The 27,869-nt window shown below is 42.3% G+C and overlaps 1 protein-coding gene and 1 pseudogene across 7 annotated transcripts in view; one reads left to right on the forward strand and one right to left on the reverse strand.

The window, feature by feature from the left end:
- The window catches only part of lama5 (laminin, alpha 5), a 237,792-nt gene that overhangs the window by 115,456 nt on the left and 94,467 nt on the right, over window positions 1–27,869 (forward strand). For 4 of the 6 annotated variants that reach the window (XM_085923196.1, XM_085923214.1, XM_085923184.1 and 1 more), the window contains 14 exons: window positions 585–748; window positions 816–924; window positions 4,583–4,680; window positions 4,756–4,969; window positions 5,047–5,173; window positions 7,619–7,758; window positions 12,249–12,364; window positions 16,439–16,650; window positions 21,180–21,381; window positions 24,953–25,097; window positions 25,340–25,480; window positions 25,572–25,841; window positions 26,431–26,823; window positions 26,918–27,031. In XM_085923196.1, the coding sequence (XP_085779322.1) occupies window positions 585–748; window positions 816–924; window positions 4,583–4,680; window positions 4,756–4,969; window positions 5,047–5,173; window positions 7,619–7,758; window positions 12,249–12,364; window positions 16,439–16,650; window positions 21,180–21,381; window positions 24,953–25,097; window positions 25,340–25,480; window positions 25,572–25,841; window positions 26,431–26,823; window positions 26,918–27,031 (2,445 nt within the window). The remainder of the gene's footprint in view (window positions 1–584; window positions 749–815; window positions 925–4,582; window positions 4,681–4,755; window positions 4,970–5,046; window positions 5,174–7,618; window positions 7,759–12,248; window positions 12,365–16,438; window positions 16,651–21,179; window positions 21,382–24,952; window positions 25,098–25,339; window positions 25,481–25,571; window positions 25,842–26,430; window positions 26,824–26,917; window positions 27,032–27,869) is intronic. The other 2 variants (XM_085923231.1, XM_085923205.1) reach the window with 1 other exon arrangement.
- Window positions 11,196–27,759, reverse strand: LOC147061375 (uncharacterized; annotated as a pseudogene). The gene is made up of 5 exons (XR_015066745.1): window positions 27,637–27,759; window positions 25,522–25,721; window positions 25,331–25,449; window positions 18,840–20,449; window positions 11,196–11,973 (listed from the first exon to the last, which is right to left on the reverse strand). The product of XR_015066745.1 is annotated as an uncharacterized LOC147061375 (transcript).

The following is a 27,869-nucleotide window of genomic DNA, read 5'->3' on the forward strand; positions in this document are numbered from 1 at the left end:
AATATTCTCCCCCCTCCACCCTCGGCTGCATAACATCCTGTTCTTTTGCGCTATATTCTGGCTGTCTGCTGTATGCACGCTTGCTCCATTTCGCTCCTCTTATTTGTCCATTTATTTATTTCTTGTTTTTTTATTGGGTTATTTGCTTATTACTTATTCATTGCTCCTGTCTATTTGTTTTTACTCTTTGTGCTATTTGCTTGTATGTGTTGTGTAATGTGTCTAGTCACCGTGGGACGGTGGGAAACGTAATTTTGACCTCTGTGTGTCTTAACATGTGAAGAAATTGACAATAAAGCAGACTTTGACTTTTGATAATGCATTACAGTAGTCCAGGCGCGACGTGATAAACGCATGTATAATAATTTCCGCATCACCGGTCGAGAGGATTGGGCGAATCTTAGCAATATTACGAAGGTGAAAAAACAGCGTGTATTTAAATGCTATTATGAACCCGCGAAATAGTGAAGCCGCAATAGTTGAATCGTGAAGTGGCAAGGCATCACTGTAAATATGATTTGAAAAAAAGCAGATACTATGTGTGAATTGTTGTTAACGAGATATTTTCCAAACCGTGGCAATAGATCAGAGTGGAGATGAAAGCAAATGTGAAGCCTGGGGACGTCTATGTACTGGTGGTGGAGTATGCCAACGTGGAGGAGTCGCCACAAACGCTCGCTGTCACCTTCAACTTGCCAGGAGCCCAAAGACAACAACACAGTGTTACTCTGATACACTGCCCTTACAGGTGGACCTGCAGGCACTGTTGTTCAGAAAGATATAAGGTTGTCTTCATCTATTTTGTGTTTGCACAGCTTCCTGTGTCGAGTGGTTGCCGTTGATGAACACAAGCGAGTGGCACGCTTCGCTCTGCCAGGTGACACAGACCTCCAGTTGTCTGCCGAGAACGCAAGCTTTTTTTTGGTATGCATGCCATTGCTCTCATATAATTTGCTGATGAAGTTGTGCAACTCTGCTGATTATTACCAAACCCAATATAGGAATATGGGTGAACATATATTTGATGTTAAAGACTCTGGTCTCCAACCATCTATCCGATACTAATATTTATATGTATATGTATGTGAGTATGTGTGTGTGTTGTTTGTGTCTCGTGTGTGGGCGCGCGCATCAAGCTTGTGTGTGTGTGTGTGTGTGTGTGTGTGTGTGTGTGTGTGTGTGTGTGTGTGTGTGTGTGTGTGTGTGTGTGTGTGTGTGCGTGCATGTAGGTGTGCCCCTATGATCCTAGGAGCCATGTTGTCTGGGGCTTCATGCCCCTGGTAGGGTCACCCATGGCAGAAGGGTCCTAGGTGGGGCCAGACAAAGCATGTCTCAGAAGACCCCTTATGATGAAAAAAATATATGGATGTCGTTTTCCCTCGCCCGGACGCGGATCACCGGGGCCCCTCTCTGGAGCCAGGCCTGGAAGTGGGGCTCGAAGGCGAGCGCCTGGTGGCCGGGCCTTCGCTCATGGGGTCCGGCCCGGCATAGCCCGAAAAGAAAACGTGGGTCCCCCTTCCAATGGGCTCACCACCTATAGGAGGGGCCAAAGGGGTCGGGTGCATAGTGAGCTGGGCGGCGGCCAAAGGCCGAGTGTTTTGTGGACCTTGGCGGTCTGATCCCCGGCTGCAGAGGCTGGCTCTAGGGACATGGAATGTCACTTCTCTGGCTGGAAAGGAGCCCGAGCTGGTGTGTGAGGCAGAAAGGTTCCGACTAGACATAGTCGGACTTGCCTCCACACATAATTTGGGCTCTGGTACAAGCCTTCTCGAGAGGGGCTGGACTCTCTTCCTCTCTGGAGTTGCCCACGGTAAGAGGCGTCGAGCAGGTGTTGGCATACTTATTGCCCCCCGGCTGGGCGCCTGCACATTGGGTGGAGATGGTGTGCTGCTGACCTCGGGACGTCGTGAGTCGTTGGGGGGAATACTTCGAAGATCTCCTCAATTCCACCGACACGCCTTCCATTGTGGAAGCAGGGCCTGAGGACTCTGAGGCGGACTCTCCAATCTCGAAGGTCGAAGTCAATGAGGTAGTTAAAAAACTCCTTGGTGGCAAGGCCACGGGGGTGGATGAGATCCGCCCGGAGTTCTTAAAGGCTCTGGATGTTGTGGGGCTGTCATGGCTGACACGCCTCTACAGCATTGCGTGGACATCGGGGACGGTGCCTCTGAATTGGCAGACTGGGGTGGTGGTTCCCCTCTTTAAGAAGGGGGACTGGAGGGTGTGTTCCAATTACAGGGGAATCACACTCCTCAGCCTCCCTGGTAAGGTCTATTCAGGGGTGCTGGAGAGGAGGATCCGTTGGGAGGTCGAACCTCGGATTCAGGAGGAGCAGTGTGGCTTTCGTCCTGGCCGTGGAACAGTGGACCAGCTCTACACCCTCGGCAGGATCCTCGAGGGTGCATGGGAGTTTGCCCAACCAGTCCACATGTGTTTTGTGGACTTGAAGGCGTTCGACCGTGTCCCTCGGGAGGTTCTCTGGAGGGTGCTTCGGGAGTACGGGGTGCCGAGCCAACTGATAAGGGCGGTTCAGTCCCTGTATCACCGATGCCAGAGTTTGGTCCGCATTTCCGGCAGTAAGTCGGATTCGTTCCCAGTGAGGGTTGGACTCCGCCAAGGCTGCCCTTTGTCACCGATTCTGTTCATAATTTTTATGGACAAAATTTCTAGGCGCAGTCGAGGCGTTGAGGGGGTCCGGTTTGGGGACCTCAGCATCGCGTCACTGCTTTTTGCAGATGACGTGGTGCTGTTGGCTTCTTCAGTCCGTGATCTCCAGCTTTCACTGGAGCGGTTCGCAGCCGAGTGTGAAGCGGTCGGGATGAGGGTCAGCACCTCCAAATCCGAGTCCATGGTCCTCGGTCGGATAAGGGTGGAATGCCCTCTCCGGATCGGGGATGAGATCCTGCCCCAAGTGGAGGAGTTCAAGTATCTTGGGGTCTTGTTCACGAGTGAGGGCAGGATGAAGCGCGAGATCGACAGGCGGATCGGTGCAGCGTCGGCAGTAATGCGGACTCTGTACCGGTCCGTCGTGGTGAAGAGAGAGCTGAGCCAAATGGCAAAGCTCTCGATTTACCGGTCGATCTACGCTCCTACCCTCACCTATGGGTCGTGACCGAAAGAACGAGATCCAGGATACAAGCGGCTGAAATGAGTTTCCTCCGCAGGGTGTCCTGGCTCTCCCTTAGAGATAGGGTGAGAAGCTCGGTCATCCGGGAGAGACTCGGAGTAGAGCCGCTGCTCCTCCACGTTGAGAGGAGCCAGATGAGGTGGCTCGGGCATCTCATCAGGATGCCTCCTGGACGCCTCCCTGGGGAGACCCCGGGGATGACCCAGGACGCACTGGAGAGACTACGTGTCTCGGCTAGCCTGGGAACGCCTTGGGATCCCCCGGGATGAGCTGGAGGAAGTGGCTGGGGAGAGGGAGGTCTGGGAGTCAAGTCAAGTCAAGTTTATTTGTATAGCCCTAAATTACAAGCAGTCTCAAAGGGCTTCACATAGACAATCAATTGACAATTATTCTCAAAGCATCCCCTGATCTTGGGCTCCCAAAAGGGCAAGGAAAAACTCAAAAACCCCTACCAGGGGAAAAATGAGAAACCTTGAGAAGGGACCACAGATGGAAGGATCCCCCTTTCAGGATCACCAGGCTGCAATGGATGCAAAGAAGGCACATAAAATACATAATATGGAAATCAAAAAGTGGATGTCCAGGCCAAAGCGAAGAGCTGTCGGAGGTGCCTTCGATTGTCCTGGCAGTGTCCTCTAGGAGGGTATTCCGCTGCAGTTCCCTCATGCTGAATTGGTCCACGAGAATCTAGATAGCCGTCATCAGCTTGGGTGTCAGCTTGGGAGTCCCTCCTAAAGCTGCTGCCCCCGCGACCCGATCCCGGATAAGCGGAAGAAGATGAAGGATGAAGAAGGATCTATGTTGCTTTAACTCAAATGTTGATGAATGCAATGTTTAATCAAAATGTGTCCAAAATATCAATGTTTATTTTTTGTCATATTTTGAAAGCTAACCATGTGTTTAAGCTAATCTGAGAGTATCAGGGCATCTAAAATTATATATATATATATATATATATATATATATATATATATATATATATATATATATATATGAAGATTTGTGATGGAGCAGTCACCTCCTCAGTCAGAGGCACTACAGCACAAGAAAGGAGCAAATGAATTTCAACTGCCTGTCCTGACCATTCTCTACATTTCTTTAAAAGTTTTAACTTTTTGTTAGACAAAAGACATTTTAAGGTTTTAAAAATGTATGAAATAAGTCTTGAGTAAAAATACTAAATGCCAACATATCTTCCTGCATCATGCCATTCCTGCTGCCAAAGTCAGGTGGAAAGTATGACGAAATCAAGAGCAAGACTTTCCAATCTATCAGTGGTTGTGATACTATTGGTACTCTTACCGCACCATCCTGAGTCTACAAGTGTTATAAAAACGCATCAGCCCTTTCTGAAATATAAATTCAGATTTACGTTTCAAGATGTGAGAACAACTCAAAATTGGCACCCCTAGATGCAGGTCGAAGTGTTAATTCAACGTTGTCCTGGTGTTGTAGCACAAAATCCATCTGGTTCCTCAAGATCATTTCTCCATGGAGTATGTGGATCCTAAAGTCCTTTGCATTAGCACTCATGGACACTTCTCCCAGGACAGGTACAATTGTGTTCATCATCTTCATTTAAAGATGTTGTAACCCCCACTCACACCAGCCTTTCCGCTCCCTTGCAGCTCCTCTTGCGTCCCCTCGCGCTTTCGCATGCCATCCAACTCACTGGTGTTGAAGGACGGTCAGAGCTCCAACATGCCGGAGCCCATCTTGGCCTCCCACACAATCACTCCACCTTTGCCCAGTCCCCAGAGGGAGTCATCAGCCCGGGCAACAGCAGAGCTACCCCATCAGGCAGTGGACAATAGTGACCACATCAGACTTCACTCGCAACAGGTAAATACAATATAGAGTCACACCAGTGATGCATTAGGTCTGTTCTTTGTTTACATTTAACATTTCTTCTTTCCCAGAATGCAGCAGTATACTCTACTCATGTTCACACACTGGGACGGTATGTCTTCATCCTCCATTATCACCAACCTCTGCACCCGACTTACTCCATCCAGGTCTACATCAGCAGTGGGCGAATCTGGAAAGGTAAGACATGATAGAGAACACAACATGTACTGTATGCATCCATGTAGTGAAACCTCGGAACTTGACACTAATTTGTTCCAGAAGGATTGGAGTTCTGGAGCAATTTTCTAATTTTGTGTAAAACAGTACATAAACCAATAAAACATCAAAAATACAGCACAGCAAAAGCAGTGACTACAGCTTTACATGGTCCGTATGCGGCATTTAACATGTTGGACATTCAAAAGACAAATAATAAGCTTGAAATAAATTAAACGTGACAAATTAACACTATTTAAACACAAAACGTACTTACCCATGGTAGAAGAGCGAAAGCCCCGGAGAAAATGTCCCCTGTATTTACACAGTTGTTATCGTTGGAACTCAACTTTTCACCGTGAACCTCCGTGATCTTGTGGCCTCGCCAGTGCAGCTTTCCGGACTCCACCGGACACGACTACAGTCGGGTGTCGCAATGGTTTATAACCAGCTCAGTGGCCTAGTCGTAGAGTGTCCGCCCTGAGACTGGAAGGTTGTGGGCCAGGTCATACCAAAGACTATAAAAATTGGGACTGATTGCCTCCCTGCTTGGCACTCAGCATTAAGGGTTGGAATTGGGGGGTTAGATCACCAAATGATTCCCGAGCGCGGCACCGCTGCTGCTCACTGCTCCCTTCTCCCCTAGTGGATGGATCAAAATCACACGGGGATGGCTTAAATGCAGAGGACAAATTTCATCACACCCAGATGTGTGCGTGACGACGATCATTGGGACTTTGGCACTTTAACCCGCTAAACAACAACTAACGTTGGATTCCGAAGCTTTGTCTGAGATAAGAGGCAAAGATCTACCGACATTTTCCGTCGAAATCAGATTATGTTGAGTACTGAGGTGGTCGAATTCTGGGGTTTTACTGTATAGGCAACTGATAGATGTGTAGTTCTTATTTATATACAATGGTGCTGGTGAGTGTTGCTGCATTTTGTTCAAATTTACATCTGAGTGTACTGGACCTGATTTACTGAGACTCCAAATAATGTCCCATGTGGTAAATTGTTTTTAGTTTATAAAATTGCGCTTTTAGTGAGCATGTTCTGCTTGACCAAGAACTGTGGCTTGTAGGGCATGTCTTACTCAGGCCCAAAAAACAGCCTTTCAATTGGATAGTCACACTAAGAGATTGCTGGTTATGTACCTTCGGAAGACACTAGAAAACCGGTCTTAAAGTGGTCGAAACCGCTAATCCTGTATTAAAATGAGTGATTTGCGCTTTGTGATGTTTTTCACCACAGAAATTCTGGGAGCTCACTGATCAATTAAATTTGAGGTGATGTAATCGGAAATAGTAGTGGAAGAAGCGAACATATACACAGATATTGTGTATAAAAGATTCATTCCCATTGATTTGTGTCTGTTACAAACCAAAGCTAAACGTAATAAACCTACATAAACTGCAATCGTAAAGTTGAATCAAAATAAAATATATTGTATAGCCCTTACAAAAAAATCTCAAAGGGCTTCACAGGGTCATAAATATTTGCCATTCAATGAGGGTCATAAATATTCGCCATTCAATGATCCAATCCCTGAATCGAGCAGAGAAAAACTCAAGTTCCCAAAACGACGAAACTTTGTGAAGGGCCCACGCATGAGGATGCAATTTTGCCCGTTAAACTCATTACAGATTGACAAAAATATATTGTGTGTGCCTCTACTTGTGTAAACACAGCATTAAAAGTATTTGTGGAATTAGTTAAGCAGCTAAATTCTACTATTTAACAATTTTTTATCCATCTCGAGGTGGCGATTTTTCCACTTGCTGTCAACTGAAAATGTCATTACAGTTGCCAGGTCTCAAGTCACAACCAATCATAGCTCACCTTCAGAAAACTCAATCCTTGATTGGTTGTGACCTGAGCCCTGACAACTGTGATATCATTTTCAGTTGACAAGTTACAAAATGGTCACCACCTGAGATAGATAAACACAGGTGGCTTTTGCCTGTTTTATTCATATTCCACGAATAAAACATTAATCTGAACACTGTGTTTTGAGTACTTTGCCTGTATAAAACATACTACAAAACAAGTGGATTTTACCCGTTTAATTCATATTCCACAAACAAAACAATCTGAACACTGTTTTTTACCTACTTTGTCTGCATAAAACATTCTTCCCCCAAAAAATTGGGATTGACTTTCACTTTAAACTCTGCATACACATCAAGACTGGCAAGACCACTTTTGTTTGTTATAGGTTAATTGTGCTATTTTCATATACTCAGTAGCACAAATCAGACCCTGCTCTAATCTATCTCCATCCGTTAACCTCCTCTGACCTCAATATTATCCCTAGTCTACCAATACCCTAACACGACCAGGACTGTGAGGCTAATTGGTACTTCATAACTCTAGTTTTGATAGTTTTTGTTGATGTTTTAACTTTCTACTATAATTCTGCATCAGGCCATGCCAATGCCTCCTTCTGCCCACACGCATATGGCTGTCGAACCATCCTGGTGTCGGAAAACCAGATCATCCTTGACGTCAGTGAACACAAGCTGTTCCTCACTGTGCAGATTCCTGCAGATAAAACACTGTGGTTGGTAAGTTACAATGGTAACATTGGACCCACACAATGCAACACAACTCAACTCCAAGCCCAAGCTTCACTAATGAATTTTTAGTCAGCCAACAAGTCAAGTCAATTTTATTTTTTATAGCCCTTAATCACAGAAACGTCTCAAAGGGCTTCACATGGCCACAGTTGACAATTATTCCCGACATTTCATGATCATAACTCCTAGGACGGTAAGTAAAACTCACAAAACCCCAACTGGGGAAAAATGAGAAACCTTGAGAAGGGACCACAGATGTGAGGATCTCCCTTCCAGGACGGCCAGTCTGCAATGGATGCAACACACAATATAGAACAATACAAATTAAAAGTAAAATAGATGTCCATAGTCAAAATGAAGAGCTCAGTTGTCATTACAGTGCCTAGGAAGAAGTGGTCAACCTCAGATCTAACCCCATTTGGTTGTTGAGGATCTCAGCGAGACACACCTCAAAATTACAGCAATCCAGCGGATTTGTCATATCTAACGGCATACATAATTGTGTATCGTCCACATAACAATGAAAACTACTGTTATATTTACGTATAATGTCCCCAAGCGGGAGCATGTAAATATGAAACAGTATAGGTCCAAGTACTGATCTCTAGGGCACACCACATGTAACATTATTAAGATCAGAAGTCGTCACCATGGACTACGCTGTGGGTCCTCTATGAGAAATAAGAACTAAACCAGGAAGTGCTGATCCCGAAATACCAATGCACGTTTCAGGGCGATCTAACATTATGTTGTGATCGACAGTGCCAAAGGCAGCACTAAGATCGAGTAATAATAGTTCAAATGAAGTGTTTGCGTCCATAGCTAAGAGGAGTTCATTAGTTGTTAGAGTTTGTGTTCACTCTAATTTATTTTGCAAGTACTGTTAGAGATGTTCCGACTCTAACTTATTTTGCAAGAACCACATGGGAGACAGTATGCCCTTTGAACACTTGCAAGTGGAGAATTTGTTCGTTACTGTAGATACAGCAATGTCCGAACAAAGTCTGCCATTGGAGTCATGCAAGAGGCTATTTATTGAGAGAAGAAGGGTGGGGGTGAGAGTGGGCAGGATGGGGGTGAAACCCCTGGCCTCTGATCACATCATAGCAGGGGTTGTTTTACGATGTTGAGTAAACAGAACAACTTTGATTGCGTCTTCTACAGTTGGTCAATCAGTGCAAAGGATCTTAGCACTTTGTTCTACTACTTTGTTAAGACAGGACAAGCTTAGGTTAATTATTACTGATTACATTCCAACATAATATGATCAACCTAATCTATTCAACCCTAACAAGTACCACATTACTGTAGGTACAGCAATGTTCGAACAAAGTCTGACTTTTGATTCTTGCAAGAGAGTATTTATTGAGAGAAGTAGGGTGGGGGGTGAGAGAGGCCAAGGTGGGGGTGATCCCCTGGCCCCTCGGGGAATCACAACAGGGGGTGTTTTACGATGTGTAAACAGAACAACTCTGATTGCTTCCTCTGGAGTTGGTCAATCAGTTCAAAGGATCTTAGCACTTTTTTGTTAAGACAGGACAGGCTATGTTAATTATTACAGGTTACATTCCAACATAAGCATAGGATCAAACTAATCTATAAACCCTAACATTCGTCACTTTAGCAAAAGTTGTCTCAGTAGAGTAGTCAGCCCTAAAACCAGACTAAAAAGGTTCAAATCAATTGTTAGCAACCATATAATCATGTAGATGTTGCGCTACGACATTCTCAAGAATTATTTCAATGAGCAGGAGATTTGAAACCAGCCTATAATTACTGAGACAGTCCAAGTCGAGGTTTGGTTGCTTAAGTAATGAATGAATAATAGTGTTCTTAAAGACTGTTGGCACACTGCCAGAGGAGGCAAATTTATTATCCGAGCAAAAAAATCTAGAATTTTTTGTTCGAATACCAATTTGTTCGAGAACCAGGACGTTCGAAAACCGAGGCTCCATTTTATTTCGTGTAGCAACTTGTATATGTTTTTATCGTTACAGTTCAGTAGTTGTTGGCTCGTTGAACTCTTGTTATATTAAATAAAGAGCCGTTTACCAAACCCACGCCTTTGCTTGTACTTTGTTAACGTTACGCTATTCTATGGAGCTCTCTTCCACCTCCGTGGCTGGAAATGCCACCTCCGGAGATGGAAGTCCACGCTGCTGCACGCCTGGAAGTTGACTTTGTTAACGCTACAATATAGTTGTATACTATTTGTATCTGTGGAATAACGATGAGGCTGATGTCAGGGCGCATGCGCTGCGTTATTGACAAATGGTTAGGGTTAGGGTCAGGGCGGACGTGCGGCGTTGTTGACGAAGGACAAGGAATTTGATCGATTGATTTAATGATTTGGAGTGACACAGATGGTTTGATAATATTATTTCTTATATAATAGTTATTTGATATGTATATAGTTTACATATTGTTGTATGGGCCTGTGGAATATTTTGAAGTGCGACTGCCGTCAGCGGCGCGCACCCGGTTGTTGACATAAAGGACGATCGATGGATTTAATGAATTGGAGTGCCACAGATGGTTTTACGTGTAATAGTTATTAGAATAACGCTGAATGTTATGTCAGGCCTGTTCTCAGCTCTTCGTTTGTGTTTGTCACGTGAGCATACCTATCGTTTAGCCTGTTGTTGCTCGTTCATGTCTGTTCTTGGTGTTGGATTTTGTCGAATAAATTACCCCCAAAATGCGACTTATACTCCAGAGCGACTTATATATGGGGTTTTTTTTCACGTTAGTGTGCATTTTATGGCTAATGCGACCTATATTCCGGAGCGACTTTTAGTCCAAAAAATGCGGTAAGCGATGGGTAGACGGTAGATAACAACAAGACAAGAACTTCAAAAGTTTTAAATTCATTATTCGAGTGAGGGCTAAGTCTGAGATCAGAGTTGAACACAAGGGCTACACCGCCACCCTACTTAAAAGGACACAGAATATGAGAGCTCACAAAGTTTCCTCTGCAATTCAATTCATTAGGTTTTAATCAGATCTCGCAAAGATTACGGTTTCTAATGAGGTCATTAACTTGTAGCGCTTTCGTGGAGTGATCTAATCGTCAGAAAACTGAGTTTAAGTCTAATAGTTGATCAGAGTTTGTAACCATATGCGAATTTTTAAACAAAATATGAACGAGATTGCATTGTCTCAGTCCCGCATTGCATTTCAAATGGTTATTATTGCGATGGGAGGAGACGACCACAGGAATCTGATTTTTGGCACATACCTAATGTTAGAGGCAAGCGCCATGTCATCAATGAGACCGGTCAGGGTGGAGTGACTAGACTTATTTTCTTCTACGTCAATAGAAAGTGTGTCAATGCATGCAACACTATGCAAATCGTGATGCTCTAGTCTACACAAAGAGCTATGTGCATCATAAGAGATTAGCGTCGCGCTAGTTAACCTTACAGTCACAAACGGCTCAAACAGTAATCTGTTCCTAAAGAGGGTATTGGCGCCTTCATGGTTAGTGTGAAGGCCGTCCATCCTCAGCAGGCCAGGACGGCCCCAGAAAGACCAGTTATCTACAAATTGCAGTCCCTAATTTTTACAGAAACCAGCTAGGCAAGGGGCCGGAGGCAATTACTTGATGCCGATTCCAAGACCTCTTTATGTTTTTCTCTGATTGCCACATCTTAGTAATACTGGAGCAGACGTGTATCACAATATTTGAGTAACAAGTGTTGGTGGTGGTTTGTGGTTGACTAGGCGTTTTGCGAGCCTGTTCCTTAGCTTCAATGGCGAGTGCTCTGGCTCCAGGAATACCATTAGGAATTACTGTGACTGGATTTTTCAGTGATGTTGCGGGTAATGGAGTCACGTATGACCAAGATGCGAGAGCCAGTAGACCGAGGTGGATTGGGACGACTATGCGTCTTTAGAGGCTCATCGCAGTTAGCAAGCCGTCTAGGGCTAATGCTTACCGGGCTAGCGGGCTGGCTACAGCCTGCATTTGTGTCCGCCACATCTATGGTTAGCGGGTTGTTCTGCTCTAGCTGGCGGACATGTCCCTCTAGTAGAGACAGCCTCTCTAAAAGAAGGGTGCAGGTGGTGCATGGAGCAGTACAAACCTGTTTATCAGAAGCCATACTTCTGTGCCCTGTGAACGACGTTTGACAGCAGCCACAGACCCCCGCTGAATTCCGAGCAGTGACGTGGTTGAAAAGGGCAAGGATTGATGGTTCGCAGCTTAAAAAAAAAAAAAAAGATAGTACACTGCCAAAAGTAAAGTAAAAACATAGGAAGCGAGTGAGGGGAACTGGAAAATAAGAATGTAGAGTGTAGGTCGTCTCTTGTGATGTCGCTGTGATGCACTCTGCATGACAAACCGCAAGTGAAATAACACTCAATCAAGGTCATGTCGTCATCTTACCTTTGAAGTGTCCTACACGTTTTACCTCACTCTCATGCAGCCCCCAGCATGGTCCTTCCTGGATGTGGATGTCTTTTATGTGTCTTTCCAGGACTACGTGCTAGTGGTGCCTGAGTCTAGCTACAGCCCCAACTACCTGAATGAGGAGCCTCTGGACAAATCCTATGACTTCATTAGCAACTGCGGCCTGAACAGCTTCTTCATCAAGTGAGTCAATGACCACTCTGACTCTCACTACCAGTTATTGTAGAACCTCAACTCATGGACTTAATTTATTCCGGGACTCAATTTGTGAACCGATGCAACATTTCTTTTTGCGATGAATAGAAATTGAATTGGTCACGTCAAGTTTATTTGCAATCCTTGTAAATAAAAAAATAAGAAATTAACTGCTCCTAGATCATGATCATATTTGGTGAAGGTGTAATTTCAGTGGGGAAAAAGGGGGCAAAATACCAGAGAAGCAAGAAAAAATATTGTTGCTGTCCACCACACTTTGTTTCTGATCAAAAGATGGAAAATTGCTCAATTCTGACTATACAGTACCTTTAGTGTTTTGTTGCACCACAGCTGACATGTATAACAGTTTATAGTCTCTAAATTGGGCTTAACACACACTCAACTACACACTTTATTTCATTGATCCAGCCAGTTTCTGAACCGCTTCATCCTCATAAGGGTCGTGGGCATGCAGGAGTCTATCTAAGCAGTCCCTGAACAGTAAACGGGGTACACCCTGAACAGGTTGCCAGCCACTTGCAGGGTACATACAGAAAAACAACTGTTCACACTCACAATCACACCAAATGACAATTTAGAGTGGTTAATTCACCTACCATCATTAAAGAATAAAGAATAAAATTAAATTAAAGAAATATACTTGTTTCAAAAGTGTATGTCAAATTGCTAGCAAACAGTAGTAATTGTAGACCCCTTCTATACACTACAGAATGTAACTAAAGCCTTCATTTCACAAATACACTACCATTCAAAGGTTTGGGGTCAGTTTGGTAATTTTGTGTTTTCCATGAAAACTAACACACATGCACAAGGGTTTTCAAGGGTTTCCTAATCATCCATTAGCCTTCTAACACAATTAACAAACAAAATGGACCTCTAAACATTAAGTCAAGTCAAGTCAAGTCAAGTTTATTTGTATAGCCCTAAATCACAAGCAGTCTCAAAGGGCTTCACATAGACAATCAATTGACAATAATTCTCAAAGCATCCCCTGATCTTAGGCTCCCAAAAGGGCAAGGAAAAACTCAAAAAAACCCTACAAGGGGAAAAATGAGAAACCTTGAGAAGGGACCACAGATGGAAGGATCCCCCTTTCAGGATCACCAGGCTGCAATGGATGCAAAGAGGGCACATAAAATACATCATATGGAAACCAAAAAGTGGATGCCCAGGCCAAAGCCAAGAGCTGTCGGAGGTGCCTTCGATTGTCCTGGCAGTGTCCTCCAGGAGGGTATTCCACTGCAGTTCCCTCATGGTGAATTGGTCCACGAGAATCTAGATAGCCATCGTCAGCATGGGTGTCACCTAACCACCTCCCCAGCCGGGGAGGGGTGGGGGAGTGGGGTCGGGGAGAGGTTAAAGGCCACATCATAGAAATACGTCTTTAAACGTGTCTTAAATGTTTCTACTGAGGTAGCAGTTCTAATATCCATTGGCAGGGCATTCCAGAGCTCTGGAGCCCGAATGGAAAATGCTCTAGCCCCTGCAGACATTTTCTTGGCCCTCTGTGTCACTAAAAAACTAGCGTTTTGCGAACGAAGGTTACGAGACGGAACATAAGGAACAACTAAGTCGACGAGATATGAAGGCGCTAAGCCATGCAATGATTTATAGGTTAACAAAAGAACTTTGAAGTCACATCTTAAATGGACCGGGAGCCAATGTAAATTGGCTAATATTGGGGTAATGTGATCAAATTTTCTTGTCCGTGAGAGCAGCCTCGCAGCAGCATTTTGCACTAACTGTAGACTTTTGATGCTGGACTTGGGAAGACCAGAGAATAATGCATTACAGTAGTCCAGGCGCGACGTGATAAATGCATGTATAATAATTTCGGCATCACTGGTCGAGAGGATTGGGCGAATCTTAGCAATATTACGAAGGTGAAAAAATGCTATTCTGGTTATATTTTTAATATGCTGTTGAAAGGAGAGCGTTTGGTCAAATATTACCCCGAGATTAGTTACAGTATCACTCTGAGTGATAATACGGCTATCCAGAGTTATAGCGGTTTCCTTAAATAAATGTTGATAACGAGCTGGACCAATTATCAACATCTCAGTTTTATCTGGGTTCAGACGAAGGAAGTTGAGAGACATCCATTGCTTGATCTCTGCAAGGCATGCCTCAAGATTACAACAGTCCCGCGGATCTGTCATTGATAATGGCATATATAATTGGGTGTCATCCGCATAACATTGAAAACTAACATTATATTTACGTATTATGTCCCCAAGCGGAGTCATATAAATATTAAATAGAAGTGGTCCTAGCACCGATCCCTGTGGGACACCACACGTAACTTTATAGAGCTCAGAGGACGCATTGCCATGGACCACTCGGTGCGTCCTGTCTGATAGATACGAACGAAACCAGTCTAGTGCTGACCCCGAAATACCAACACAACCTTTAAGACGCTCTAACAAAATATTGAAGTCAACAGTGTCAAAGGCAGCACTAAGATCTAGTAGTAACAATACCGACGAAGTATTTGAATCCATAGCTAAGAGGAGATCATTAGTCACTTTAGCAAGTGCTGTCTCAGTGGAATGATTAGCTTTAAACCCAGACTGAAAAGATTCATATCGATTATTAGCGACCATGTAATCAACAAGCTGCTGCGCTACTACTTTTTCAAGCAGTTTTGCTATGAATGGGAGATTTGAAACTGGCCTATAGTTACCGAGACAGTCCGGGTCAAGATTTGGTCGCTTAAGTAGCGGTTTAATGATAGCGGTTTTAAAGGCTGTAGGCACTATCCCAGAGGAGATAGACAGATTAATTATATTTAGAACGGACGGTCCTAAGATTTGAAATAATTCTTTAAGTAGTTTGGTTGGAAGCGGGTCAAGTAAACATGTTGTTTGTTTAGCCGCACTAACTAATTGTGTAAGCCTTTCGAGGGACACGCATTCAAAATTTGAAAAGGTTATCGCATGATCATCGGCGCCGGTAATCGGCGGTCCTGACTGAGTGATCGCGATAGCGATGGTTTCTGGAAATGGGCCTTTATACACCTATATTCAAGATTCAAAGCGTTTATTGTCATGTGTACAAAAGGAAAGCACTTTTCTTTGTACAATGAAATTCTTTCACTGTCCGTTAGAATGCCAGACAAGGTAATGAGGATCAAAATAGAATAATTGGATCATTGGATCATTGGATCATACTGAATCTTAAATATAAATAAGGGCAGTCGGATCCAATGTGAAAACACAAAATATAAAAAACACACAATATATACACAATATATACAACTACTGAGGGATGTGCAATATAGGCGAGTGCAAAAATGGCATTATGCAACAGTTGTGAGAGTTATAGTGAATGTACCGGTAAACAGCGGAGAATGCAGTGGAAAAACAAAGTAAGTGTAAACAATGTACAGTATAAAGTGCAGATCAGTGACTGAGGTAGTGATCTGGTCAGCTGTTTAAGAGTCTAATGGCCGTGGGAAAGAAAGTGTTCTTGAAACGGGAGGTTTTACATTTTGCACTTCTGTACCTCCGGCCTGAGGGCAGAAGTGTGATCAGTTCATGTTGGGGGTGGGTGGGGTCTTTAAGGTCCTGTGGACCCTGTGGATGCCCTGCAGGGAGGGCAGCGGAGTCTGGGGGATTTTCTCTGCCGTCCTCACCACTCTCTGCAGTCGCTTGCGGTCCGCAGCGGTACAGCTGCTGTACCACACGGAGATGCAGCTGGTCATGATGCTCTGGATGATGCAGCTGTAGAGGTTGCTGAGGATCTTGGGACACATTCCAAACTTCCTCAGCCTCCTCAGCAAGTACAGCCGCTGTTGAGCCTTTTTGACCAGTTATATGTAGATAATGCATTTAAGAACCACATGTTTGCAGCTAGGATAGTCATTTACCACATTAACAATGTATAGAGTATGTTCCTTATTAGTTTGATGTTATCCTCACTGGAAAATAGGTAGTTTATTTTAAAAATAAGGACATTTATAAGTGATTCCAAACCTTTGAACAGTAGTGCATATGGAAGTCAAGATTGATTTTTGCTTGTTACTTTCATCCCACCCTATAGTCCATCCAGCGCATCACCCTTCTGCCTCCGCATAGCCACGTCACTGTCAGCCTTTGTGAACAACGGCGCAGTTCCGTGCGCGTGTCATGAGGTTGGTGCAGAGAGTGATTCCTGTGAATCGTTTGGTGGTCAGTGCCGCTGCAAGCCAAATGTGATTGGTCGAGACTGCTCCATGTGTGCCACGGGATACTGGGATTTCCCCAACTGCAGGCGTGAGTATCCCAGCAAATTATTCAACACCTCAATGTCCTCGTCATCTTACTATTGCCACATTTCTGCAAATACTGAATTTGGAGGTCAGCCTTTCTTTGTCCATCAGAATAAGAAAAAATATTAGTGTTGTATTACAATTTATGTTGAGTCAAAGGGGAATTTATAGCAAAATAAAAAAAAAAAAGTTGTTTTACAATTGCAAGGTATTAAGGGTATTATGATTGGCCCATAATATTAAGATTTGAAATCCACATTTTTATTGATGTAGTGTGCTTCATAAACAAAATTCAAATAAAAAAAAGTCAAACAAATTAATTAGGCCAGGTGCATTATTGTGTGAAAGCTGATGGTCTTCACACATGTTAATCTACACTATTCACATTCTTGTTCTTCTTTCTTATACCTCACACTTTTTTGGCGTTCAACAGCTTCAACATTTTTTGACGAATTCTCACCAACTTCAATGTATTCCAGAAATTCATGCGAGGCCGCTTAAATTTTCTTCATCCCAGAAATGTACCGTTTCCCCAGAAATCACAAATTTTCAATACAAAATTTACCATTTCCAATGGGACATTCAACGTTTCACTTTTACATAATTCCCATGAGAAATTCACAACATTCAGCTCATTCAATTCACGTTGGGAATGATTGTCAACATGCCCAAAATTGCCACATACCAAAAATTCTAGCTTTTCCCCTTTAAAAGACCCACAAATCTTTTAAAATCTACTGTTGATTTTGTTTTTTTACAATTGACCAATTCAACCCAATCCATCGTCAAACTGTTCATCTTATGCCTGCTGATTAAAAATTTTCACTTACCAAAAATTCTACATTTTCTCCGATACAAGACTCACAAAGAATTCAGAATTTTTTTTTCTCTTCTAATTTTTTGAACCGATTCAGACCGTCCCAACTTAAACTATTCATCTTATGCCTACCAATTCCAAAACTTTCCACCCACCAAAAAGGCGACATTTTCCCCATTACAAGACCCACACAAATTAAAAAATTAGGAACTTTTTTTTGTTTTGCTCATTTAACTTTTACATTTTCTTTCACTGATTCAAACCATTCCAACTTTATTCTGTTCAGCCTTTGCCTACCAATTCCCAAATTTGCCACTTACAAAATATTTAACATTACAAATTTAACATTAAAAGACCCACAACACAACATTTTTCATTTTTCTTATGTATTTCTACATTTTTTGACCGATTTCAACTTTAAACTGGTCATCTTATGTCTACTGATTTAAAAAATTCCCACTTACCAAAAATTTAAGATTTTCCCCATAACAACACCCACAAAATATTTGCGTCATTTCTCATTTATCTTATGCAATTGCTACACTTTTTTGACTGAGTCAAAACGTTCAAAATACTACTACTGCTACAACAAATACTACAACAAATACTACTAGTACTTCTTCTACTACTACTACTACTACACGTACTACAATATTATTACTCAATTACTGTATTCTTCAATTACTTTACTATTCAATTAGTGTTCTATTCGATTACTGTACTGTTCAATTACTGTACTACTCGATTACTGTATTACTTTATTACTGTATTTCTAAGTTTACAGTATTACTCGTGCACTTATGACTCGATGGGTCTATTACTCGATTTACAGAATATTCAATTACTGGAATACTCAGTTACTGTAATGCTTGATTACTCTATTACCTGATTAGTGTGTTACTCGATTGCTGTGTTACTCAAATACTATACTACTCGTTTATTTTGACTCAGTTATTTTTCTACTCTCCACCTCCAGCTTCATCTGGTCATTCGCGCCATTTCAATCTTTTTACCATTCACTAAATTCACAAAATTTTCAAGAGCCAAAAATTCAAAATTTTTACATATTCACCCCCAGTTTCCACATTTTCTTATTGATTTGTATAATTCCAACTTCGACATTTTCAGCTCATTCCTAGTCATTGTATAAAATTATCATGTCATTAAGTGTCATTTGACATCATTCCATAGCAACTCTAACCGCCACTCGGAGCTACAAACAGCTTACGTTTTTGCAACCTAAACTGCACAAACAAATCATGACTGTGTTGCATCGTTAGCTAGACATGATAGCAAATTATCTTTCATCAATGTTGGGCAAGTCGGAAGTCCTCAGTAAACAGGCCGAATAGAAGACAAGATGACGAAAACTACACCTGTATCAGGAATGACAGATGAGCGGAGTGACCAAGTGCGACACACTGTTTTATTGAATAGAGGAATTAGGATCGGGCTTTGGAAGCTCCGGGTCTTTGCTGTATTGTGATCGGTATTCGGGCATGGATCAGGGCAGGCTGCGTTCGGTCTTGGTCAGTGGACGAACAAATAGTCAGGATGGGCGGCGATCGGGCGTGGGCGATGGACTCGATAGAGGGGCGTGGCTGTGAACGGTGTCAATGGAGACAAAGTGACAGGGCGTTACCAAGAGATGACAGGTGGCACAGCACATGACAACCTGAACCTCAATTTTACACGCTTCTTTTTCCATGCGGCTTTCGGTCGAACGCGGTTTAGTCATGGACCCTGATTTTTTTTTTGGTCCTAAATACATTTTCAAGTAGTATTGTAAATGAATGATAGGACGTACAAAGCTAAATGAATAGCGCATTAACATTAGCACTAGTGAATTGATGAACTTCTGTGACTACTTTAAAGGTGTTTGATAATAAGAAGTCGAACTGTTTGATCTTTAACACTGCTTTCAGTGTTACAATTAGCTAGGATTGGTTTTGATTCGGAAAGAGTTCGGAAGTTCGCGGAAGCACCTCTACCACACAGTCACTCACAAGTCAAAGAGGGTCGCTGGAGACAGTAGTAGAATAAATAGTTGCTTTCATCTCTCTTCCAATTCACATCAAAAGACGTACTCAATCCATCTGATATTGTCATTTGTGTATTGTTTCTTTTAATAAAATGTCAAAAGAATAAGATATGTGTGAGGATTCACCATTACAGACAGCAAAAGGACCCCTTAGTGTCAGGTCTAAGTACGATCAGATATTAAATCACATGCTGGAACGAAGAGGAGAAGACAACCAGAATAAGTTTACTCACGAGGAGAATGATAAAGAAAGGAAGCTCAGTTACAATCTCCATCAATTCAGGGTCCCTACCCCGTGTACTCCTCTTTTTAATGTTTTGGTTGCCCTGGTTACAGAGGTGTTGCTACACTAAAGGGAGGGGAGATAGTGGCTGTAGCAACGCTGATTAGCTAAGGAATGTAGTGTGGTGTAGCACTTCCGCCTCACAGTTAGGAGGGTGCGGGTTCGATTCCACCTCCGGCCCTCCCTTTATGGAGTTTGCATGTTCTCCCCGAGCCCGCGTGGGTTTTCTCCGGGTGCTCCGGTTTCCTCCCACATCCCAAAAACATGCTTGGTAGGCCGATTGAAGACTCTAAATTGTCCCTAGGTATGAGTGCGAGTGCGGATGGTTGTTCGTCTCTGTGTGCCCTGCGATTGGCTGGCAACCGGTTCAGGGTGTCTCCCGCCTACTGCCCGATGACGTCTGGGATAGGCTTCAGCACGCCCGCGACCCCCGTGGGGACAAAGCGGTTCAGAAAATGAATGAATGAATGAATGTAGTGTGGTGTGATTTAGGACTTAATTGTCGGCCCATGACCCCCGCACTGGAATGGCAGAGTCTGTTCTCTTTCCTCAACCAGCTGTCTTCTCCATGGGTGGCCGACTCCTCCTCAACTGTGATCAGATAACTCGTAGCACGTTGAATCCCGCTTTCATGTGGAACAATGCAACTAAACCTTTGCAAACTAACACAACACATAATAATAATGAGTAACTAGTCCTACCTAAACATTTCAATACATATAAGTAAATGTGAGGTAACTGATGTACAGTTCCTTAAACATTTAGTAAATATGGGATAAGTTAAATGCGACTACCTCAAACGGTATATAACATTTAAGAAAAACAGTTCCGATCAACAACAATCTATGAATCAAAGCTACAGTTAACTAAAAGGAATGAAGTTCCTTTGAGCCTATGCAAAAGAAGCTCTGCTCCTTGTTAGTGAAGGCGTCTTACAGGAACGATACACAAAGATAAGATAAGGACAGGAAGGATACATAAAACTGACGGGGATCAAAAGAAATCCCTGGAGCTAAATAGGAAGAACTTAGTTAACACAAAGGTGTCAACTCGTAAAAGATAAGGCCAAGGCTTCCCCGAGATTATTCCAACACTTAGGCTGCCCAATAATATGCCTGAGCTAAATTTACGTAACAAAAGACTCCTTTGGCCGCCTAAAAACATGCCTTTCTAAAAAAAAAAAAAAAAGACAACCCGCTTTTGGGGTTAACATGAGTCCAAAATTCTGAATCTAGAAGTCCTTGTAAAATTGAAATTTAGGTGTATTACAGTCATCAAACTGGTTTGAATCAGTTATTGCACATTTTTACTATTACATGATTCATAGATATGTATTCTTCATTTGTGTGAACATTTTTGACAAGAAACTACTAGCCACTTATTTTTATTTAGAGTGTAACTGTGGCACCAGGCTGTGTGAGCCAATGTCGGGCGAATGCATCTGCCCGCCGCGGACCCTGCTGCCTGAGTGCACCCAGTGCGAGCCGCAGACATTTGGCTGCCACCCAGTGGTTGGCTGTGAAGTGTGCAATTGCTCCCAGTCCGGAATTGTGGCGCCTGGGGCCAGCTGCGACAAGCTCAGCGGACAGTGCAGGTAAGAGGAAAACTCTGTGCTGTGCTGTATTTTTTTTTTTAAATGTCAAACAAAACAAAAAACTTGGAGCACCCATTTGTAGCTTCAGTGATGGTAGTGAGTCGACTACAAGAGCTGTGTGATACCTGAGCTTTTGGTATTGATCGATATCAAGTACATACAGTGGGGCTAAAAAGTATTTAGTCAGCCACCAATTGTGCAAGTTCTCCCCCTTGAAAGATGAGAGATGCCTGTAATTTTCATCATAGGTACACTTCAACTATGAGAGACAAAATAAAATAAAAATTTCCAGAAAATCACATTGTCTGATTTTTAAAGAATTTCTTTGCAAATTATGGTGGAAAATAAGTATTTGGTCAATAATGGCTTCAATTTAGGGCTCCATGCAATATCACCCCGTGGGGTCAAAATGATCACAGAACGGTGAACAAAAATCACAGAAAATCACGGAAGGACCTAGTGAATGACCTGCAGAGAGCTGGGACCAAAGTAACAAAGACTACCATCAGTAACACACTATGTCGTCAGGGACTCAAATCCTGCAGTGCCTGACGTGTCTCCCTGCTTAAGCCAGTACATGTTAATTAAATAAATTGCCTGTCCTAATAAATAACATGTTTTTTTTTTTCAAATTCAACATTCTTGTTGAGTTCTTAACCATGCCATACTACCTCCAATGGAAGCATGTTTGGATTGTTGTTTTAAGTTGCAATGTATAATGTCGTAAAAATATGCATAGTCTTTGTCTAGTTAGCTGTTAATAGAAGAGGGTTGTATTACGTACAGTCGTCTGATTGGTTCACCGCCCCAATCTACGTAAAACATAATGTCCTCTGATTGGTTTATCGGGTCTACATATTATGCCTGTAATTACTTCTGTGTGGCGGAAGCCATACAAAACAACTTCACAGATTTGGAAATTCGGTCCACACAAAAGGAGCATCTGAGCTAAACAGTGACTTAGTGTTGCAATGGTGGAATGATGCTATTAAACGAGAAATAAAAATGACTGAAATAAATTATTAAAATGATGTTTTTAAATTAAAATTAAATGAATAAATAAATGAATGAATAAAAAATAAATAAATAAAAAATAAATGAGTTAAGGAAAGAAATCATGATAAAAGTTGTCAGATGTCAAAATTCGAACTCACTCTTGAACATGGCTCGTGTTGAATGCGCCATTAAGAATGAATGGGGGATTTTAAGGCACAAATTTGCTAATTATGCAAAAACGGTAAATGTTATGAACAAATAAAATACTAGAATCATGCCGTGAATTTTTGAAACGTGTGAAAGTTGGAATGGGGTGAATCGGTTAAAGCATGTGGGAGTAGTTAGGTGTCAAAAAAGTGGGAGGAATAAATTGTTTAATAATAATAATAAGAAAAATAAAGTAGAATAACAATAGTGTGAAGGCCTTCGCCTTCACACTAATAAAGGACAGGAATAACTAGAATTTGCAATTCCTGAAGAAATTGCGTGTGAAGGTGAAAAAGTTGAATAAATACTCAGGGAATGCTGAAGAATGATGTTGAAACAAGTTCAATCGGTTGAAAAATGTAGAAATTAGAATGGAAAAAGGAAATTTGGGAAAATTTGGTTGAATTTCAAATTTGAAAATGTGGAATTTATGGTAAGTGTGAATTTGGGGAATAGGGAGGAAGAATATGAAGAGTTGAAAGTTGGAATGGGTTGAATCAGTTGAAAAATGTAGAAATTAGAGTGGAAAAAGGAAATTTTGGAAAATTTGGTTGAATTTCAAATTTGAAAATGTGGAATTTATGGTAAGTGTGAATTTGGGGAATAGGGAGGAAGAATATGATGAGTTGAAAGTTGGAATGGGTTGAATCGGTTGAAAAATGTAGAAATTAGAGTGGAAAAAGGAAATTTTGGAAAATTTGGTTGAATTTCAAATTTGAAAATGTGGAATTTATGGTAAGTGTGAATTTGGGGAATAGGGAGGAAGAATATGATGAGTTGAAAGTTGGAATGGGTTGAATCGGTTGAAAAATGTAGAAATTAGAGTGGAAAAAGGAAATTTTGGTTGAAGTTCGAATTTGAAAAATGTGAAATTTTTGCTAAATGGAAAGGTGTGGAATAGGTAGGCAAAAGATGAACAGTTGAAAGTTGGAACGAGTTGAATCGGTTGAAGTATGTAGAAATTAGAAGTGAAAAACGAAATTTTGTGAAATTTTGCGAAATTTTGTGAAAATTTGAAACGTGAAAACGTGACATTTTTGAATTTGGCAAGTTCGGGAATGTCCCCAATGTGATTTGAATGTGTTGAATTATGTGAATTTCAAACTGGAACAACGTAAATGTGAAATGTTGAATCTGCCTTTAAGAATGAATGGGGCAAAAATTGCCGGAAATTTGTGAATTTTGTGAAAACGGAAAATTCTTTGAATGAAAAAAATGTGAGCACCCATGTCATGAATATTTGGAATAAGTGAAAAGTGGAACGGAGTTAATCGGTTGAAGTATGTGGAAGTAGTTAAGCGTCAAAAAAGTGGGCACAACAAAAAAGTAGAATAACAATAGTGTGAAGGTCTTCACCTTCACACTAAAAAAGTAGAATAACAATAGTGTGAAGGTCTTCACCTTCACACTAACAATAGTGTGAAGGTCTTCACCTTCACACTAATTACCCTTGATAATGTTCAATGATTGGATGGAAATGATCAATTAGGTTTGTGTCTGACTGGTAGTTTTTAGATAAAAGCCTACCGTATTTTCTGCACCATAAGGCGCACCTTTAATTAAAAAAAAAACGACGGTGCGCCGTTTGTGTGGATCGAATTCCAAAATCTGTAAAGTTGTTTTGTGTGACTTCTGCCACATAGAAACGTAATATACTAGCGTAATATGTAAACCCGATGAACCAATCAGAGGCCATTACATTTTACGTAGATTGGGGCAGAAAACCAATCAGAGGATTGTACGTAGCACGTAGAGCACAAACCTCTGCCACCATTGATCAATAAATACCATTGTTTGTGCAAAGCATACACCATTAGGACCCTTTAAAATGGCATCAACAAAGAGACATTCTTACGACGAACAACTCAAGCTTTCTTGAAAGCCAGAATCATTGCTGAACCTATGTTTAATGGCTAACTTCCCCAACTGTTCACTGTTTAATTTTGATACAGAAGATGAGGACTTGATGAATTTGTGTATTATCGATTAATAATGGGAGTACAGTACATGAAAAAATAGTAGAATAAAGTACAACTGAACTCTGTCTTGCTCCCGTGATTTTTTTTTTTACCGTAAATTATAGCATGTACAGTGCGTCCTATGTGTGGATTAAGTAAAGAAAAGCCCCCGGAATTGAGTCCGCACCTTTTAACCCAAAGCGCCTTATGATGCGGAAAATACGGTACATTCCCAAAAAAAACTTACCACATGTTTATGCAATATACATATTGCATGGGCTGCTAGTGTACATGGAACAATAGTGATTATTTTTTTTATAACTTGTGTAGCCCTATTATGTTCGACCTTAGTGACATTCCTGATGTGTACCAGCCCTATTAATATTTTATTTCTGTAAAACACATTCAAGATGTAAGAACAACGTGATGGGCCGCCAGTGTGACCGCTGTGCATCCGGTTTCCATGGTTATCCAAATTGCCAACCATGTGACTGCAATGAGGCAGGAACTGAGGAAGAAGTGTGCAACTCTTTCACTGGACAATGTCTGTGCAAGGTGAGCATAAAATAAAAATAGTAAATTATTTCCATTCAGTGTTTTTGTAGATTTGCTGGTATTACATTATAATATGAATTGAGCTTTTGTGTGGCATCACACATGGCACAGCTGTTTTATGTAAACTTTATGGAGGGGTCGAAGCACTTATTTGGGATTTTGATGACAAATTATGCAATCTGTGTGCAACCGTTCCCAACCCATATTCCCCCCCCCCCCCCACTCACACATACCACCATTAGGCGAACGTCCAGGGTTCTCGCTGTGATCAATGCAGAGTTGGTACATTCCACTTGGACCCAACCAACCCCAAAGGTTGCACCAGCTGCTTCTGCTTCCATGCCACGGAACGCTGCAGGAGTTCAGACAAACGATACAGCGAGGTTGACCAAAATAAATGTGTACACACCTTTGAAGGTCCTACCTTTGGTGGGATTATCTTCACGATCTTCCTTGTTTCTCTTATTCTCGAAGATCATGAACATGGAAGGTTGGGTGCTGCTCAGTGCTGACAAAGAGGAAGTGCCAGTCAACGTGTATCCGGATCAGGACTTGGTGGAAGCTGACCTTAGCGACATTCCTGATGTGTACCAGAACCTTCACTGGTATGCGCCCAAGACCTACCTGGGAGACAAGGTGTCATCTTACGAAGGTTACCTGAGATATCATCTTCACACGCAGAGTTTGAGAGGAGACGTCTGGTCTCCTCCTGTAGAACCTCCACAACCTGATATCATCCTAAAGGTACGCGTGCGTGCATGTGTGTGCATAAACACACACACACACACACACACACACACACACACACACACACACACTCAAGAGACAAGAAGGGCTGGAATGCAGACAGAGTAGGATGACGAGGCAAGCTGACGAGCCGGTCAGTGAGCACGTGGCGTGTGTCATCGAAGCAGACGGGCATAGCAAACACGTGGTTGGAGACAGGCAGAAGGTTGAGCCAAACCGAGTCAAGAGCAGATCATAAAAACAGGCTTATGCTAAACAGTGAATCAGGAAACAGGCATCACTATACACAGCGAATCAGGCAAATGGAAATCAGGAGGCATAGCAGAAACAGGTGGCAGGCATACGTGTATCAAGGCAGACTGATGGGCTTGCAGGTTTTAAATACACGCCCTAATCAGCTGGTAACAAGGGCACAGGTAGCAGCGATCAGCACTGATTACCGCAGATCCAATGCGAACTACGCGCTTCTGCAGCACGAGGGCGTCAGCGGGCCAGCACAGCGAGAGCAGAGCAGAGCTGTGACATGTTTATCTATTCATGATCAGTACAAAAATGCATGTCTGGGTGTGTGCGTGTGTTTCTGTAGGGCAACCAGATGACATTGGTATTTTTGGAGCGTGAATATTATTCTCCTGCAGAGCCGCATTTGGGAATTGTGCACATGGTTGAGGTAAAGTCGGCCATCAAAGTACTTTTCAAAGTCCAAAGTAGGAATTTTATAACGCATGCTCCCCGCTGCCTCCCACAGGGAAGTTTTCGACACGCTCAGACTGGCAACATCGTCTCTAGAGAAGAGCTAATGATGGTTCTGTTGGCTTTGGAGTCTCTGCAGATCCGAGCCCTTCATTCCCACTCAGCCCAGTCGGTGTCGCTCCGCGGCGCTGTGCTTGAGGGTGCTGAGAGCTTACCAGCTGGTCGCCATGCCAACAATGTGGAGCTCTGCATGTGTCCTGCCAACTATCTGGGAGACTCTTGTCAGGTGAGGAGGTGCCCACCTAGACAGGTTTAGGTTTAAACGGGCAACATTTCTTTCATCTGTACTCTTTTTTTCCTTTCAACATTTGTTTGCACAGGAATGTGCTCCAGGGTTCTACAGGGATGCCATAGGACTCTTCCTGGGAAAATGTGTGCCATGCAACTGTCATGGACATTCGGACAAGTGTTTGGACGGCTCAGGAATCTGCATGGTGAGTTCAGTGCAGAACATACACTACAAATCTTGGTAGTGTTAATTCAACACCTAATGAGTTAATTTTAACACTGACAACTTATTTGCATCCATTACATCTACTCAGTGTTAAGGTAACTTTTGCAAAAGTGGTAGAAAAGACTGTTACAGCAACAAAATTTATTGTAGTGCAGTAATAATGTGTTCAGACGTACACTGAACATTTCAGTTCACAACAGTTTTCTTTTATTAAAGACGTGTAAGGATAAATGAATATATTGTAGTGCAATAATAACGAGTGTTCATACCTACAACAGTGTGTGGGAAAAATTACCCCATGCCTCTCACTAACTTAAATAAAACACATTGCAAAATTTCAGTTCACAACAGTTTTCTTTCATCAAAGACTTGTAAGGATAAATGATTTGGATAATGGATGGATAGCTAAATCTACGTGTTTTAGTCACCTTATATTAAACACCAGTAGGGAACAATGCATGTTTTCATAATTTTCATGTAAAAACTGCCCATCATCACAGTCGATCACTTGTGTTTAGTGATGTAAATGCTCTTATGCTAAATTAACCCGAGAAAGATGGGGGGGGGTTCACTGTGATTGCTTACCTGGATGTCAATCAAGCGATGGGATTCGGTTTGGCTTCTTACTTGGTCCAGCAACCCCACTCATTTTTGCTGGTCATAAACTTTCTTTAGTCAAAAAGAAAAAAGCGAGTGCATGCTTTGATGCGTAATGTGTTGATTAGCTTCATAGCTTTGGTGTCTATGTGCTGCGGTGAGGGGGGGGGGTTCACTGTGTGCCTCCCGATAGGCTTACATGTATGTCAATCAAGCAATTC

The sequence above is a fragment of the Syngnathus leptorhynchus genome, chromosome 1, assembly GCF_054491065.1.
Source record: "Syngnathus leptorhynchus isolate UIUO chromosome 1, UIUO_Slep, whole genome shotgun sequence".
NCBI classification, from domain to species: domain Eukaryota; kingdom Metazoa; phylum Chordata; class Actinopteri; order Syngnathiformes; family Syngnathidae; genus Syngnathus; species Syngnathus leptorhynchus.